Source organism: Peromyscus eremicus, chromosome 4, assembly GCF_949786415.1.
Source record: "Peromyscus eremicus chromosome 4, PerEre_H2_v1, whole genome shotgun sequence".
NCBI classification, from domain to species: domain Eukaryota; kingdom Metazoa; phylum Chordata; class Mammalia; order Rodentia; family Cricetidae; genus Peromyscus; species Peromyscus eremicus.
In genome coordinates, this window is record NC_081419.1 from 4,969,056 (window position 1) to 4,986,917 (window position 17,862).

Genomic DNA, 17,862 nt, shown 5'->3' on the forward strand with positions numbered 1-17,862 from the left:
TGAGTTCAAGGCCAGCTGGTCTACAGAGCGAGATCCAAAACTACACAGAGAGACCCTGTCTCGAAAAAAACAAAAACAAAAACAAAAAAGACAGGCATGAAATGCCTTCGAAGGTCCTTATAGGGTTTCCTGCCACTCACAAGGATGGCGTCTCAAGACTCCCGCCCCTTTCCAGTACGGCGGGCGGAAGTGACGCTCCGTACCGGAAGTAGGTCTGCTGCACAGCTGGGACTGAATCCCAGCGCGGCGCACTCCTCTCGGTGGCGCGCCATGGGGAGGGACGGGGCGTTCGGGGGCTCGGCGGTGCTGTGGGCGCTGCTGGCCGCCCACGTAGCGATGGCGTTCGAGCCCGTGAGCGTGGGCATCGCCATCGGGGCCGTGTCGCTCACCGGCTACCTGTCCTACTCCGACTTGTACTGCCGCTTCACCGAGTGCTGCCGTGAGGACCGGCCCCTCAACGCCTCGGGTACGTGCCTGCGGGTCGCGGGCGGGGCGGGCGGGAGACCCACTCGGCCCGATCTCGCCACACCTTCGCAGGCCTTGCGATGACCGCCCGGAGGACCGAACGCAGCGGCCGGCTGTGCGCCCCCTCAGGCGCGCACCTCCATGCAGAAAGCCCGCCTTTGGCTCTTGCATTTTTTCCGAGCCAGCAGGGGTGGCGGGAAAGCTAGCTTGGAGCTCAGCGGTGAGGTGGCTTTTCCCGGGGTGAAGGAATCCGAGTAGCTTCCTTAGACACTGCCACTTAAGGGTCTGACTCTAGATCCTTAAGGTTGGGGTTCTGAAGGCTGGCAGAGACCCTGCTGCTGGATCAGTCGCTAAGCTGTGCCTCTCTCTGGCCAGTTTCACGTGCTTTTTTTTTTTTTTTTTTTTTTGGTTTTTCGAGACAGGGTTTCTCTGTGTAGCTTTGCGCCTTTCCTAGAACTCGCTTTGTAGACCAGGCTGGCCTCGAACTCACAGAGATCCGCCTGGCTCTGCCTCCCGAGTGCTGGGATTAAAGGCGTGCGCCACCACCGCCCGGCAACAGGTGCTTTTTTTTTTTTAACGTTATTTTTCTTTGTGTTCCGGGCTGGCCTCCGCAGCCCTCAAGCTGGACCTGGAGGAGAAGCTGTTTGGACAGCATCTTGCCACCGAAGTGATTCTCAAGGCACTGACCGGCTTCAGGAACAATAAAAATCCCAAGAAACCACTGACTCTGTCCTTACACGGCTGGGCTGGCACGGGCAAGAATTTTGTCAGCCAGATTGTGGCTGAGAACCTTTACCCCAAAGGCCTGAAGAGCAACTTTGTCCACCTCTTCGTCTCTACTCTGCACTTCCCTCATGAGCAGAAGACAAAACTGTACCAGGCAAGGAAACCTATTGCTACCCGCTCAGCAGCTCTGGCCTCTGCTTCACTCTGCCTTGCAATGGTTCCATCTGGCCTCTCCCCTACGCTTCTTCCTTTCTGTTATTTGTTTACAGTTTCACTCTAGCTCTGGCAGGCCTCAGAACTCAGAGATCCACCTGCCCCTCCCTTCCTCCCTGGTGCTGGGATTAAAGGTGTGAGCCTCCATGCCTAGCCTGTAGCTATTTATACTTTTTGAGTTAAGGTCTCATTATGTAGTTCAGGCTGGCCTTGATGTTAGGGACCCTACTGCCCCAGCTTTCTGAGGACTGAGATTAACAGGCATCCACCACTTTGCCCATCTTATGGTACGTGTTTGTGTGTATATGTGTGTGTGTGGGGGGGGTCTTAGATAGTCTCATGTAGCCCAGGTTGGTATCAAATTCACTATATAGCTGAGGCTGGTTTTGAACTTCTGATTCTCCTACCTTCACCTTCTAAGTGTTGGGATTATAGGTGTGCCTCACCATATCCAGCCTTCTCTCTTTTTTTAAAATTGCTCTTCCAAAATAATCCAGTGTGGGGGCCCACAGAGGCTCCCTATTAAGGCTTTACTCTGGGTCAGAGACTCTGAGCTTGCTTTACCCAGCAGGGCTGCATAAATGGATGACTTGGCCACAGGTGTGTTTACCCAGTGTTTGGAAGGGTCTACACTTGACTGTACGGTGTGCTTTGATCTAGCAAGGGGAAGTCTTCTGCCTCTCCCCTTGGTGTTTTACAAAAAAGCCCTTTTGAGTAAACGACTGGGCAGCTGGGTATTGACCCAGGGCTCTCCCGAAGCTCTCCTGTGTCTCCTGTCTTTCTATCATTTCCTCATTCCTCTCCTCCCCCCAGGAACTCCTCAACAGGTCAGAGCTGGACTCCAACAGACTCCCACAATCCAGTGAGGTAGGGATGCTATGAACGTTGAAAGAAGGAGCCAGCAGCTGGGCGTGGTGGTGCACGCCTTTAATCCCAGAACTTGGAAGGCAGAGGCAGGTGGATTTCTGAGTTTGAGGCCTGGTCTACAGAGTGAGTTCCAGGACAGCCAGGGTTAAACATAGATAAACCCTGTCTTGAAAAAAAAAAAAAAAGGAGGGGCTGGAGAGATGGCTCAGTGGTTAAGAGCTCTGACTGTTCTTCCAGAGATCCTGAGTTCAATTCCCAGCAACCACATGGTGGCTCACAACCACCTGTAGTGAGATCTGGTGCCCTCTTCTGGCCTGCAGGGACACATGCAGGCAGAATGCTGTATACATAATAAATAAATCTTAAAAAATATATATTTTAAAAAAAAAAGAAAAAAATGAAAAAAAAATGATGGAGCCAACTATTGTGTGTGAGACCATAGGTTCAATCCCTGGAATTTGGGGAGGGAGAAGGGGGCAGGAACGAGAAAAGATGGGCAAGAGAGGCAAGGTGACTTATTCTTACAGCCTGTACTCGTCACCTCCCATCTGTCTCTAGCGTATGTCCCCGGCACCCATAAAGTGATTAGCCTGCCCAGCAGGGCCTAGGGTGTTAGGTGGGGCAGCCTTAGTTGACTTGGGCATGGCCTCATCTAAAGCTCTCCATCAGTGCTGCAGCCTGGGCTTTGCCCCGTGTTTTGCAGGGTGCAGAGAAGATTTCCTCTTACCAGTTTTGATTCCCATTGCCTCCTCCCACCCCTCATGTCTCAAAGAACCAAACCTCCAGACTTTGTGAGATCTCTGCACATTTCCTTGGCTGATTCCGACTTAAATAATTGTCTTACTTAGGGTGCTAGTCCTTCAAGGACTGGGACAGCAAAGCGAAACCCAAGCGAGGAAGGAAGTGAAAGTGAATATTTGTTGTCTTCACATGAGGCAGGGCGGAGTGCCAAAGGGAAGAGATGGTTTTATTTTAAGGTGCTGGGGATAGAAACCATTGTGTTTTGCTCATGCTGAGGAAATGCTATCTCTACCAGGCTACAGTGCCTACCACAAGGTAATGTTCATGTTTTCCAAATTGGATTATAGCTCTCAAAATACAGTATTTGCAAGGGGTAGTTCATGGTTGTGGCCCCCCCTGTTTAGGGAATGAGAGGCTGTTGCTTGGGTGTTTGAAGAAAGCTAGAGATGTAGCTCAGTGCTTTTCCCGCCAGCCAGGTCAGCACCTGTACTCACCGCATCAATCCAAAGCCTCGGTCCCCTGCATGGTGAAGGTCTGAATCTGGTTGTCATTTCTGTGTGCCTGGTGTCTTGGTGTCTTCCTGTTGCTGTGATGAATAGCCTGGCAGAAGCACCTCCAGGCTTCTTTCCTTCCTTCTCTGAGGCTGCTGTGGGTGAGCTGACCAACCAGCTTCTGCCTGATTGTCTACTTCCCATTTTGTGGCGGAGGGCTGTTACAGACGCATGCATTGGCACAGTGTGGGAACGTATGTGGAGGTCAGCACATGGCTTTCGGAAGTCGGTTCTCTCCTTCCACCATGTGGGTCCCAGGGATTGAGCTCAGGTGGCCAGGCTTAGATGGCTAGTGCCTTTCTGCTTGTGGTGACCTCTGGAAAGTGTCTAGCTCTGTTGTGTGGGGCAAGTATGCAGGTGATGGCTCCTCAAAGCCCAGGGGGCTCTCCCCCCTCATCCTCTGGAACATCCTCTGAGCTGTGCCTCTCTTTACGGTTGGTCTAGGACCAGCTCCAGAAGTGGATCCGAGGCAATGTGAGCGCGTGTGGCAGCTCCGTCTTCATCTTTGACGAGATGGATAAGTTGCATCCCGGCATCATTGATGCAATCAAGCCCTTCCTAGACTACTATGAGCAGGTGGATGGGATTTCCTACCGCAAAGCCATCTTCATCTTCCTCAGGTCAGCCAAGGAGGCTTCTCAGGGACTACAAGTGCTAGAACGAGGTTCCCCTGGCCATCCAGGACAGAGCTGCCGGCTTGGCAAAGCCATGGCTCATGTGCCATTCTCACTTCCCAGTCAGTCTGGCATAGAAACTGGCTTGAGGATGAGCCAGTGATCCCTCAGTGAGGCACGTGGTGCTCCTGCCAGCCCGTGTTTAAAATCTAAACACAGCATTTACATTCCTTGCAGGCAGTTTTGTTCTTGTCTGGTAGCATGTTCCAAACGTCCTGGATTAAAGCTTTGGAGCGCTAGCCCGGTGGTGCACACCTTTAATCCCAGTACTCAGGAGGCAGAGGCAGGCGGATCTCTGTTAAGTTCGAGGCCGACCTGGTCTACAGAGTGAGTTCCAGGGCAGCCAGGGCTACATAGAAAAATCCTTTCTCAAAAAACCAAAAAGGCTTTGGAGCATTAGAAGTGGCCCACACCTGGAAGTGGGGTGTCGTATGATGCTGTTGTGACACCTACTCAGCATGCCCGTGACCCCGGGGTCAGTTCTAGCATTTGAAAAGGAACTGAGCCTTGGGTGAATGTATTTGGCAAAGAGATGGGATAACTGAAGTGTTGCGTCTCTGGCCAACTCAGTAATGCAGGCGGAGACCTGATAACTAAGACGACGCTGGACTTCTGGCGGGCAGGAAGGAAGAGGGAAGAGATCCAGCTGAAGGACCTGGAGCCCGTGCTGTCTGTGGGTGTCTTCAACAACAAACACAGTGAGTCCGTTACGGAGCTGGGGCACCCGGGCTCTGCCGGCATCGAGCTGCCGCTTCTCAGCGGCGCTCCGGAAGCCGGCGTCACTCCTGCCTGTGGCTTTGCTGCCATAGGGAGTTTCCTCGGAGTGTTAGAGGGCGTATGTCACTTGACGGTCTCTGAAAGGGTAAAGACGTGAAGGATGGACTGGGATCAGATACGGTGTGGCCAGGTGGCAGTGACAGGACCCTCTGTCTTGTTCTGCAGGTGGTCTGTGGCACAGTGGGCTGATAGACAAAAACCTCATCGACTACTTTATCCCCTTCCTGCCCTTGGAGTACAGACACGTGAAGATGTGTGTGCGGGCAGAGATGCGGGCACGAGGGGCTGCCGTCGATGAAGACATCGTCACTAGGGTGGCAGATGAAATGACCTTTTTCCCCAAGGACGAGAAGATCTACTCGGACAAGGGCTGCAAGACTGTGCAGTCACGGCTGGATTTCCACTGAGCTCTTCACCCCATGGGGTGGGAGATTCAGGGGAGCCTCCCACCACCTCCACGGCCTTGCCTTGCCCAAGTACTTTGAAGACCCCTTGGGGCTTTGCACATTTGCACCTGTGGACTCTGGGGATGCTGCCGATGCTGCACGGCAGCAGCCGAATGTTTAGAACCCTTACACTGTTACTGTGAATCAAGTGCCTCGAAACATCTGAACACAGGAGGCCAATGGTACCCATGCCTCAGACGCCACCAATAGGCTACAGCAGGGTGCTGCAGCCTTGGGGAAGCACCCGAGGTTTTTTGGTTTTGCCCTGACTGGCACTGTCAGTTGAAATCTGGTGCATCAAAAGCTGGTCAGTCTGAGGGGAGCATGTGGGCCTGACCTCGGCTGAACTGTCATTGTGAGCAGTGAGGACTCCCTCTGAGGCCCGTCACACACTGGCACACAGCCTTGGAGGCTGGACCTTAGCTGCTGCTCACAGCCCTGGCTGTGGACTGTGTCCCACTGTGTAGGGGCTGCAGCCTGCCTCGGACTGTTAGATTCACCCTAGCCTCATCCCCGGTCATGTCAGAATGGGTTGTCAGTGTTGGAGGTCTTTGGAGTTGGCCTGTTACACTTGCTCTGAAGGTCACGTCAGTCCTAGGGCACCAGTCACATGCAGAGGAAGAGCAAGCTCTAGGCCAGACCGCCGGGTTGAAGGAGTGGACCTGCCACACACCAGAGATGCCTTTTAAAAAAAAAACATGTCTTTTATTTCTAAACCTTAGGTAATAAAAGTATAAGATGCCATGTATTTTAAAACCTAGGAAGCACCCAGTGGTGGTGGTGGCGGCGCACGCCTGTAATCCAGCACTTGGGAGGCCAGGCAGACGAGAGGGATCTCTGAGTTCAAGGCCAGCCTGGTCTACAAAGTGAGTTCCAGGACAGCCAGGGCTACACAGAGAAATGCTGTTTCAAAAAACAACAAAAACCTAGGAAGGACATAGAATAAGTATTCCTAGTCTCAGGTTGTATTATTGCTGGGTGTGGGGGCACAATGTGCATGATCCTAGCAGGAAGATCAGGGTTCCTCTGCCAGTTGTGAGTTTGAGGCTAGCCTCAGCTACATGAAACTCTTAAAGGAAAAAAAAAAAGGTTTTATTGTCAATGTCTATGTGTAGAGAACTATATGGGCACAGTTTTAGACCCCCCAGTCCTCAATTTATGGTGGATCCTGGGTGTAATCTCAGGGTGATGCCGTGTGGCGGTCCTGGGCTGGGCTGCTCTGACTGTAGGAAGTAAGCCTGCGATTCTGGCCTCGTGAACCTCTCTGTCCCTCAGCTGCACTGCAGTTGCAGACATGAGAACACTGTGCCGTATTTCTATGGAATGTGGAAGAATGGCTATTTTTATAACATGGAAATGCCTTCTAGAGACTCACATTTAGTCTTTTAAAAATGGGTGTGGTGGTGCACACCTTCAATCCCAGTACCTGTCAACTTTGAGGCCAGCCTAGGCTACACAAGTGAACAGTGGGCCAGTGGTGTACACACCTGTAATCTTAGCACTTAGGAAGATGAGTTTAAAGTCAGCCGAGCTACATACAGAGACCCTGTCTCAAAGTAGAAAGCAAACAGAAGCCTGCCAAGGTGAGGCGGAGTTTCATGCCATATTCTTGGGTTGGAGCCAAGTTACCATTTATAACCGGTTGGGTGCCTAATCAAGAAGAAACAAGCTTTTCTGTTTACAATGGTGCAATATGTGGACACGTGTTGGCCACCTTTGGACTGCTCTTACTGATCTGTAACTTAGAAAGGCCTGGGCTGGCTGCCCCAGCCTGCCTGTAGGAAGGCATGAAGGCAGACTAATAAAGCCAGTGTGGTACACTGTGACATGTCACTTTCACTAAGTTTCCCTCATTGGTGTGGTAGCACAGAGCTCAGAATGAAGGCTCTGGAGCTGCCCATGTATGCCTTACCTTTCCACACCTGGATGCACAGGTTGGCCGAACCACAAAATCAATGTTCGCTCTTGGCTTTTCTGTGTGGTATGTTTGCACATGTGAGGGGTAGGCAATCCCATGCATGCACGCACAGAGGCCAAAGTTGGGCACATTTCTCAGTTTTCTATCTTCCTGAGACAGGCTCTGGAGTTCAGAGGCAGCGGGCCCCGGGGGGCTGCCAGAGACGGGCTTTTCTACCACATGACCTCCCCCTATTGGTGATCTATCCACCTGGCCATAGCTGTCTTCATCCTAGCTCGAGAGAGGAGACCCGGCTGCTGGCTCTTCAGGCCCAGGACTGGTAAAGAACCTGATTCTAGTCTGTTCGTGGGCCAGATCTCAGCATGACTAAGCTGGCTTCTCAGGCAGCACTGATAATATGGCTCTGTCACAAGTCTAGAAAGGAAGTCCTCTTCACTGTCACCCTGCTGCTCCCTTTCTTAGTGGAACATCTAGGAGCCTAACACAGTACCCACTCTGTCATATCTACGAACAGAGGACTCGGCCCCTCAGTTGGGGCTCAGTGCTTGGGCTCCAGCCTTGGGTGAGTGGTCAGACCTGACATGATCCTGGGGACTCGGGACCATCATTGGGAGCCCCGCCCAGGCTGGTAGAGGGGTGGTTCTGCCAGCCACTGACCTAGTATTTGACTTGTTGAACCTTCAGGCCCTTTTCTCCTTGCTAAGTCCAGCCCCGTGAGTGACCTAAACGGCAGCCACACCTACAGGAGCCCTACCCACTGGCAGGCATTGTGTGTGCATAAAACAAGCCCATCTGGAGCTCTGCCTGCTGGACATCTGGAGTGGACCTGACAATCACAGTGCCACTAAACTGTTCCCATACTACTGAGTCCAGGGAAGAGCACACGGGTGCATTTGTGACAGTGTTCCAGTCTTAGCCAACCACTGCATGGCCCCTGGCAGGGCTGGCTTCAGTCCCCTAGGGTCAGTCCCTTGTTCCCGGGATGTTATCCAGCAGATGCCCATGCTTGGGCTTCTGCAGTAGAAACCCTGGTGATGTCAGCCTGAGAGTTTCAAAAGACACACAAAGCCAACAGCTGAAAGGCTTCTCATACATTAAAAACCATTTAAAATAAAGTTATCACATTTGCAGTAAAACTTACTTGTTCTGCCTCAAAACAGAAACACCTGAAATTAAAACATAATTTAAAAAAAAATCATGAGCCCGGGAAGGGGCAGGCTGGGAGGTTTCATCTCCTGGAGGCTCCAGGAAGCTTTGGGTCCATGTTGTGTCTGTGGTCCCTACAGCATGGCCACCTGCAGGCTCTGAGGAGCAGAAACAGTCCCCAAGGCAGTACCTGGTAACCTCGGCAGAAAAGTGTCCTGAGCCGCCCGCCTCCTGGGAGAGGAGTGGCCTGGCTGTCTACAGCCGACTCAGTCATCCAGGTAGTAGTCCAGCTTGGTGAACACAGTCTTGCAGCCCTTGTCTGAGAAGACTCTCTCCTCCTTGGGAAAGAACGTCATCTCTTCAGCCACCTTGCTTACAATGTCCTCATCTACTTCATAGCCACGGGACTGCATCTCAACTCTGATGCACATTTTCAGGTGCTTATACTCCAGGGGCAGGAAGGGGACAAAATAATCAATGAGGTTCCGGTCAATGAGGCTGCTGTGCCAGAAGCCACCTGAGAAAAAGACAAAAATGTGCCACTCACTCTTCATCTGTCCAAGTATAACTAAGTGTCCATTGGAGACCACCCCCAATACCACCCCGTCTCCAAACAGTGAGGGAGAGACAGGAGTGGGGACAGCCTACAAACACTGCCTTGTGCTGCTGCTCTGACAGCAAGGGCAGGGGGACATAAAGGGACACCTTTGGGCTGGAGAGAGGGCTCAGCAGTTAAAGAGGCTTGTTGCTCCTTACACCACATGTAACTCTGGGTCCAGTGGATGCAACACCCTCTCTGGACAACCGGATGCACATACACACATACACAAAAATGAAAACAAAAAAAGTTTGAAAAGGGACACTTTAGTGCTGTGGGCTTGGAAAGGCCCCTCCAGGGTACCTTAGAGGTGGGAGATGGGATAGAGGGCCACATGCACCATACTGTGTGCCATGTGAGATCCAGGCAGGGTGGCCAGAAGCTGAGGGACAGGTTGGAAGAGGTGCAAAGAGAAGGGAGGGGTACCCCCAGAGACAGACTCCACCAGTCAGTTTCCATCTAGGAAACTACCGTCTGGAAAACCCACTGCTGCTGCCTAGACTCCCCCGGGTGGTAATGTGCAGACAAGGCTGTGCACCTCAAGGGTCTGACTCTGACAAGTGCTTCGCTGCAGAAGCCGAGCTCTGCATGGCTCAGCCTCCCAGTACTGAGAACACTTGACTCAGCTCCTGCTGGATGCCTGGGAGCTTCTGACATGTCTTCACATCCTGCCTAACTCATTCATCTTTGCATTCTGGCTTCCCGTGCAAGCTGTGCCAAGAGCCCAGTTCCCAATGGAGCCCTGCACTCTGACGGTACTCAGTGAGGGCCTGTGGCCACAGCAAAGACCAAAACTATGAACAGCCACCAGTGACTGCTGTCTTGAAGACCTACTCTGTGCCAGGTGTACATGGAGCCCTGGGGATCATGGCTGGGGGCATCTGGCCTGGCTGGGGAGGAAACCCCCCAGCACAGCCTGAATGAGGAGGACCCAACCACTTGACCCAGCAAGTGCTAAGCAGAACCAGTAGATGACATGGTGACATGGCCTTAAACACCAGCGGGGCTGGGGTTAGCTTAGTGGGAGGCACATAGCTGGCATGTGTAAGGCCCTGGGTTTGCGTCTGAACATGAAAGTAACACCACTCATCTACTGCCATCTCAGATGTGGGTCCCCAGTCAAATGTCTCCTTCCAGCTCCTCTCCTACCAGGATGACTCAGGCACATGTCTCCTCCTCCTAGGACGCTCTTCACTGTCCACCCCAGCCCTGCTGTCAGCATCCCGCCACCCAAGCCAGATGTCTTGACTGTCTCTTCTCCATCTACAGCCCTGCAGGAGGTCTTGGCTACCTTCAGCACACAGTGTTCTGATGTACTGCTGCCAATCAATCTGTACTTCCTGTTGTGTGTCGGCATCCTTTTTAGCACAAAGACTTTAACATTTAACCATGTTCGTCTTTCCTCGGCAGTATCCCCTTGGCACAGGATAACACCACACTGTGCTGGTCACCTCACTTCAGTAGAGATCTCTTGGTGAGCATGTTTCCAATGAGACCTATGGCCCTCTGTTTTGTCACCTCAACAACCAAAGACCTGGTGAGATGACCAGTGAGTCACCCTCATGGCTGGCTGCCTCCTGAGGTTCAAGGTCAAAGGTTGCAGGACAGTGGCTGGAGAAGCAGCTGAGCTGAGAGGTCAAAGCTCTGAGTGCAGGATGGAGGTGTCACCCAGGCTGTGTGGTGCTGCACGAGCTCCTGCACTGAGCCTGGGTGTCCTCTGTAAAGACGGGACAACAGGCACCTGTCTTCTCTACAAGGGAACAGGGTCGACTGAATCAAACAAGCAGGTCAAACGTCTGCATGTCCAGTAGAGTGGGAAGGCCCAGGCATGGCTGCAGAGTCCCAGGGCACTTACCCAGTTACCAACCTCCCTGCAGTCACAAGTGGCCTTCTCCCGGTTCAACTACCCGCTGTTCCTCTACAAGGAATGACCAGTGGTGCAGCCCAACTTCAGCGTTTATAAAATAGCCTGTGGCTCGTTAGCAGATTTCACTCAGGGATTCGGCTGGGCCAGGGAAGCACCAAGACTGCATGAAGTATGGTTCCTAGGCTGACAGAACTGACGGTGCGGGGCTAGGAGGTTGGTTTCATGAAGGACGGCCATACTCACTGTTCTTGTTATTGAAGACCGACACGGCCAGGGCATGCTCCATGTCTCGGAGCTGGATTTCTTCCCTCTGCTTCCCACTCTTCCAGAAATCCAAAGCCACGTCTGTGATCCTTTCTGCCCCCGCATTGCTGCAGAAATAATTGCAGGGAGGAGGAGCTGCACTTCCCCCCAAACCCCCAGGTCCAGGAGCAAGGGTCTCCCACCACATCCCAGCCACAGCTCACCTGAGGAAGATGAAGATGGCCTTCTGATAGGAGACCTCATCTACCACATCGTAATAGTCTAGGAAAGGCTTGATGGCATCGATGAGGCCTGCGTGCATCTTGTCCATCTCGTCAAAGATGAAGACGGACCGAGCACAGGCGCTCACGTTGCCTCGAATCCACATCTGTAATTGGTCCTGGAGACAAGAGGGCCCGATTCAGAGCTCTAGTGGGGGCAATGCTCTCAGCTTAGGTTTCTTTGTTTTCGTGCAGCTCTACCCAGAGCCTCACTAGGGCTAAGCAGCCCTCTACCGGAGCCACACCCAGGCCTTCAGGACAGCGTTACCCGCTAAGGTCGATGGCTGCACTTCTGGAGCACCAGGCTGATGGCTGCACTTCTGGAGCACCAGGCTGTGAGCATTACACACATACACCTTTCCCTCACAATCACGCATCACACCCATGCCAGGCCACAGGTGAGGACACCGAGGGACAGAGCACTTCAGCAGCTTGTCTAAGACAAGATAATTAAGCTGGAGCAAACTGGGATCTCAATCCAGCCCTGCCCTATGGCAAAGCTCCAGGTTTGTGACACTGTGACCACACCGATGCCGCTGTCAGCCAGGCATCAGCTCTGTCCTCAACGGCAATGTCACGTATGTCCTGTGGATGACGATCTCTCTCTCTCTCGGTAAGAGACAGAAAGCTACTATCATCTCATCCCTCGCTCCGCAGTCCAGCCTGGAGAAGCACTGACTCCCAGGTGGGAAACCGCGCACAGGGCTCCCTTAGGGAGTCTGAACTTGAGCACTCCGCACTCCGGGAGGGTAGGAGGAGGCTCTCAGAAATCCATCGCCTGGCCAGAAGAACACATTTGGAGAGGGACTTGGTGACATGCATCTGTGACCCCAGCTGAGACAGAGCAAGAGTTCCAGGCCAGGGGTGGGAGGAAAGCTTACTGGGTAAAGCGCCTGCCTTACAAGCACCCTTATGAGGAAGCCAGGTGTGGCAAATGCAGGATCTTTGGGGCTTGCCTAACTGGCAGCCCCAGGTCTCAACGAGAGACCCTGTCTCAAAAAAAGTGGACAGATTCTGAGGAACAGCACTAGAGATAGACCTGTGGCCCCTATGCACACACATGCTCACAAGTACACAGACACACAGAATTTAAAAACTAAACTAATAATACAATAAAGCCGAGTTCAGGGCCAGCCCAGGCTACAATAATGAGCGCGTGAGCAGCTGGCTCCAAACAAAATCTTAAAATGACATCAGAGTCTCTCTCACGCTAGCCCAGTTACACACTAAGATGAGACACACAGACCTCTTCAAGCATTATCCTCATAAAAACAGCCAAATTCTCCACAGTCTGTAGGTATTTCCACCCTCCTGAAGTGAGGTGAAGAAATCAGCTATGCATTTTCCTGAAGAACACACTAGCAGTTACATTGTACATCTGTTTGGGGTTCTTCCCTTGGCTCCTGTGGCCAAGGTTACAGTGTCCCATTTGTATCTAATGGAAACAGCAAATCTGCAGGTATGGACCGCCTTCCCCTAACAGCAGTGGTTCTCAACCTGTGGGGCTCAACCCCTTTGGGGTCAAATGACCCTTTCACAGAGACTACATATCAGATATTTATGATTCCTAACAGTAGCAAAATTACAGTTAGGAAGTAGCAACGAAATAATTTTATGGTTGGGGATTACCACAACATGAGGAACTGTATTAAAAGGTCGCACCAGGTCAGTGGTAGCATGCTCCTTTAATCCCAGCACTTGGGAGGCAGAGCGAGGCGGATCTCTGTGAGTTTGAGGCCAGCCTGGTCTACAGAGTGAGATCCAGGACAGCCAAGACTACACAGAGAAACCCTGTCTCGAAAAACCAAAAAAAAGAAAAAGGTCGCAGCATTAGGAAGGTTGAGAACCACTGCCTTAGAGGAACCTTCAGAGACCCGAAGTGGCCTGCTAACACCATGAGGCAATTGACCATTTACACAGAGCTCACTCAACTGTTCAAACCCAACAGACAAGGTTTGCCCAGTCTCCTACCAGAACAACAGACTGTGCAGGCCACTACATAAGACACTGTTCTAAGCACTGGTCCCTGAACATTTTAAGCCACTGAGGAAATACTATTGGGCCCTTATTTTTTTTTTTCTTTCTCCCTCCATTTGTCCTCCTCTCCTTCTCTGTTTTCAAACAGAGGCTCACTATGTAGCCCAGACTAGCCTCAAACATGTGATCCTCCTGCCTCACCCTGCTGAGAATACAGCTGTGTAGAAAACACCCAGCTGATCACAGGCACAGAGATTAAACAACCTGCCCAAAGCCACACAGTTATGGTGACCGGATGTTTAACAGAAAGCGGTGGTGGTGGGGCGCTTCGCACAAGTGAGGGCAAAGCACCATTCTGTATCAAAGAGCGTGCCTCTCAGAAAGGTTAGCAGACAGTCCCCACGCTGCACAGCTGGAGGGAGGGAGCATTAGGACCTGATTCAGGTGTGCGCTGTTAACCAGAATAATTCTCCAAAAGCGGGTTGCAACAGCCGAGTCAAAGCAAACTTAGACCTCCATGTTTCCTTTTCACAATGCGGGTGGGACCTGAAGACCGTGAAACTGGATTTGATTATGTCCCCACTTGTCCACTGCCATGTGTTACCGAGCCTAGAGGTCACCCATAAAACTTTGGTGGTCTAATTGCTCTATGTATCACAAACCCTCTGTAACGTACATATCCACTACCACTCCCGCTGGGGCCCGGCGGGCAGGGCCAGGGTGTGGGCAAGTGCTCTACCCCGGGCGACCCGAGCCCTCACTGTTTTCCTTTGAAACACGCTCCCGAGCCGCACTGCACAGGCTATCCTCAACTCTAGTAGTTCCTCCAGCCTCTCTCTGCCCTCAGAATAGCAGACATGCCCACAGCCAGCTATGCCCACAGCTTTTAAAGAGGAACTGACATACAAAGAGCCATACTGAGGCTCACTCACTGACGTGGAATTCCCACATCTCATCCCACAACAGAGAAACCCCAAATCCAGGTCATCCACGATGGCGGCCAATTAATGCTCTTGCCTTATACAGGGTGATGTTAGAGGCGTGGGGGAAATGCAGCGTGGCCACAAACAGGTGCACATAGTCACTGTTGAGCCCACCCTCGTAAATATTCTCTGCGATGATCTTGCTGGCGAAGTTTTTGCCGGTGCCTGTCCACCCATGCAGGGAGAGGGTAAGGGGCTTCTTGGGCTTCGGATTGCTTAGGAAACCAGACACGGCGTTTAAGATGACTTTCTTCGCAAGATGCTGTCCAAAGAGCTTGTTATCCAGATCCTTCTGCAGCGCTGGGAATGGAAAGATCACTCTGGTCAGGAGAGAAGCAAGCAGGCAGAATGCAGCCTCATGTCCAGGCTATCAGAGCCCGCAGAGCCCGGTCTAGACAGCGCTGAAGGACCCTGGTGCCGCGAACTCTGCCCTTCCTAAGGCCTGGGCTTGGGGATGTTCCCCAAAGCCAAGCGGAAGAGACGCGGGGAGGCCACCCCGGTGAACTCCGCGCAGGGCTGACACCCTAGCTCCCCGCCCGGCAACTCATCTCTCAGGCCTCGGGCCAAAGTTTGGCCTGGCCGCGGAGCATCCCCCTGCCGCAGCGCCCCGGCCGCCTGCCGCCCGTCCCTGGTGCCCGCCTACCCTCCCGGCTGAGGCTCCGCTTCTGACCGCAGCACTCGGCAAAGAGGCAGTAGAGGCGCGGGTAGGAGATGTAGCCAGTCAGTACGCCGGCCAGGGCCAGGCCCAGGCTGATGGGCTCCACCGCACGAACCACGCACGGCGCCAGCAGCAGCAGGGCCAGGGCGGCCCGGCCCAGCTTCATGCCCGGACCCGCGCCGCTTGCGCGTCCCAGCGCCCACCGTACCCTGCGCACCGCCGGACACGAACTTCCGCTTCCTGTCTGCCGGGCCGCCCTCTTTGTCTCAGGCAGGCCGTCCCCCGACGCTAATAGCTGCCATCTTTGTTAAGGGCAAAGCCCTTTCTGCTTCTGAACCTTGATAGGAATCAGGTGGTAATTACATGCCCCCCACCCTCATCAAATAACAATGTTTTAGAACAGTTTTTAAAAAATGACGCAGGCATCTATATGCATCAGCTGCACATAAACTCATGTCGGTATACACATAATAATAAATGAATAAGAAATGTGAGGCTATAGTGAGTTCCCATATGACACCCGCCACCTCTGGTTCCCTATTATTAAAATCTGACGTTGGGTCAAGGTGCGGTGGGTGGTGTGCGCCTTTAATCCCAGCACTCAAGAAACTGAGGCAGGCAGATCTGTACAAGTTTGAGGCACATCAAAAATACATAGTGGACCCTGCCTCAAAAAAATAAAAAGTAAGTAAATCTGACATTTGAGAGCTGGGTAGTGTGGCACACACCTTTAATCCTAGCACTCTTGGAGGCCAAGGTAGGTGGATCTCTGTAAATTGGAGCCACCCTGGCCTACACAGCAAATTATAGGGGCAGCCAGGGCTACACAATGAGACTCCCATGTCTAAAGAAATTTTAAAAATTGACATCTTTATATTATACTTGTTAAAATCTATGAACCACTATATTAACTAAAGCCCATAGTTCATCCAGTTTCTTACTTAGGGAACCCATCCAGCTCCCCACAGTGTTGACCCCCCAACTCCTCTTGGATGCATCTGACACGCGCCTTGTTTTTTAAATGACTTGGGAGTTCTGAGGAATACTAGATAGACACTTGGGGGGCACTAAGATGAATCCGAGGTGGCTGTGGAGTAATCCTTATGTACACTGTGAATATGTATTACTCTCATTAGTTTTTTTTTTTTTTTTTTTAGGTTTTTTTTTTTTTTTTTTTTTGAGACAGGGTTTCTCTGTATAGCTTTGCGCCTTTCCTGGAGCTCACTTGGTAGCCCAGGCTGGCCTCGAACTCACAGAGATCCGCCTGGCTCTGCCTCCCGAGTGCTGGGATTAAAGGCGTACTCTCATTAGTTTTAATAAAGAGCCAATTGGCCAATAGCTAGGCAGGAAGAGGTTAGGCGGGAGAGCCAGACTGAGAGAACACTGGGAAGGAGAGCAGAGTCGCCATCTAGATGCAGAGGAAGCAGGAGATGAACATGTCGTGCTGAAAAAAGTTAGGACCACAGGATAGAACATAGATAAGAAATACGGATTAATTTAAGTTGAAAGAGCTAGTTAGTAGCAAGCCTAAATCAGCCAAGCACCTATAATTAATAAGTCTGTGGTTATTTGGTAGTGGGCTGTTGGGACAGGAAAGTCTGCCTAGACCAGGGCCTCATGCACTGTAGGCAAATGCTATCGTGGAGGCATACCTCAGACCTTGTTTCTTGTTTCATTTTAAAATTTCTTTGGGGTGTGGTGAACAAAGTGGGTGCCAGGAATTGAACTCAGGTTTGTACAAGAATGACACCCTTAACTTGTTAGCATCTCTCCAGCCTCTGACGGTACTACTTTGCTTTCAATTACTATGATAAACACTATGACCAAAAGCCACTTATGGGAGGAAAGGGTTTATTTCATCTTCCAGGTATATTCCATGAAGAGAGGCCAAGGCAGGAACTCAAGGTAGGAACCTGAGGGCCTAAACTGAAGAGTCCGTGGAATTACTAGCCCGTGGAATTACATACTAGCATGTTCCCTCTGGCTTGCTTTTTCTTTTATTATTTATTTTTATGTGCATTTTTTTTTGACTGCATGTCTGTCTGTGAGGGTGTCGAATCCACTGGAACTGGAGTTAGACAGCCGTGAGCTACCATGTCAGTGCTGGGAATTGAACGCAGGTCCTCTAGCAGGGCAGTCAGTGCTCTTAAACACTGAGCCATCTCTCCAGCCCCTCAGCTACAGGTCTACATGCCTAGAGATGGCACCACCCACAGCAGCCTGGGTCCTCCTACATCCATTAGTAATTAAGAAAAAGCCCCCCAGCCTAATCTGAGGGAGGAAATTTCTCAGGTGAGGTTTCCTCTTCCCATGTACGTCTAGGTTTGTGTCACTGACAGAAATGAATCAGCACAAGGCTGCATCTACGTGTTTTCCACTGTGAGGTTCCCTGTGGACCTCTCTCCTCTTTGGAAGTCAGTGTGCAAGGCCCACACTTAAGGCAGTGGAGAGTAATGCTCAACCTTGTTGAGGGCAAAATGTCTACAGAAATCCTGTGCCAGGAACTGTGGTGCTAAACTAATTCCAGGAGGTAAAGGTAGGAGGAAAAGAAGCCAAGGTCACTCTTAGCTCTATATTAAGATCAAGACCAATCTAGGACCAAAGAGGGGAAACAAAACAGTGTTTTTCTGTGTAACTTTGGTGTCCTGGAACTCGCTCTGTAGACTAGGCTGGCCTCAAACTCACAGAGATCTGCCTGCCTCTGCTTTTCCTTCTTAATCAAAAGAACTTG

At 51.7% G+C, this 17,862-nt stretch overlaps 2 protein-coding genes across 2 annotated transcripts; one reads left to right on the forward strand and one right to left on the reverse strand.

Moving 5' to 3' along the window:
- The first annotated feature begins 239 nt into the window (after positions 1 to 239).
- Tor1b (torsin family 1 member B) lies at positions 240 to 5,943 on the forward strand. Its single transcript, XM_059259024.1, has 5 exons — positions 240 to 466; positions 1,080 to 1,345; positions 4,008 to 4,183; positions 4,808 to 4,935; positions 5,180 to 5,943. Exons 1-5 carry the CDS (start codon positions 271 to 273, stop codon positions 5,419 to 5,421), a joined length of 1,008 nt encoding a protein of 335 aa, XP_059115007.1. The 5' UTR covers positions 240 to 270; the 3' UTR covers positions 5,422 to 5,943.
- Positions 5,944 to 8,454: 2,511 nt separating this feature from the next.
- Positions 8,455 to 15,338, reverse strand: Tor1a (torsin family 1 member A). The gene is made up of 5 exons (XM_059260004.1): positions 15,117 to 15,338; positions 14,508 to 14,773; positions 11,457 to 11,632; positions 11,233 to 11,360; positions 8,455 to 9,041 (listed from the first exon to the last, which is right to left on the reverse strand). The coding sequence occupies exons 1-5, from the start codon at positions 15,295 to 15,297 to the stop codon at positions 8,791 to 8,793; spliced, it is 1,002 nt and encodes a 333-aa protein (XP_059115987.1). The 5' UTR covers positions 15,298 to 15,338; the 3' UTR covers positions 8,455 to 8,790.
- Positions 15,339 to 17,862: the final 2,524 nt, after the last annotated feature.

What these genes read in the sequence shown, in the direction of transcription:
- Tor1a (XM_059260004.1), bottom strand. Translation starts at nt 15,297, where the DNA reads ATGAAGCTGGGCCGGGCCGCCCTGGCCCTGCTGCTGCTGGCGCCGTGC. An exon ending in CTAACATCACCCTGTATAAG is followed by an intron (nt 11,633 to 14,507) that starts GCAAGAGCATTA and finishes TCTTGTCTCCAG; the next exon opens with GACCAATTACAGATGTGGAT. An exon ending in GGTCTTCAATAACAAGAACA is followed by an intron (nt 9,042 to 11,232) that starts GTGAGTATGGCC and finishes TCTTTTTCTCAG; the next exon opens with GTGGCTTCTGGCACAGCAGC.
- Tor1b (XM_059259024.1), top strand. Translation starts at nt 271, where the DNA reads ATGGGGAGGGACGGGGCGTTCGGGGGCTCGGCGGTGCTGTGGGCGCTG. An exon ending in GCCATCTTCATCTTCCTCAG is followed by an intron (nt 4,184 to 4,807) that starts GTCAGCCAAGGA and finishes TGGCCAACTCAG; the next exon opens with TAATGCAGGCGGAGACCTGA. An exon ending in TGTCTTCAACAACAAACACA is followed by an intron (nt 4,936 to 5,179) that starts GTGAGTCCGTTA and finishes CTTGTTCTGCAG; the next exon opens with GTGGTCTGTGGCACAGTGGG.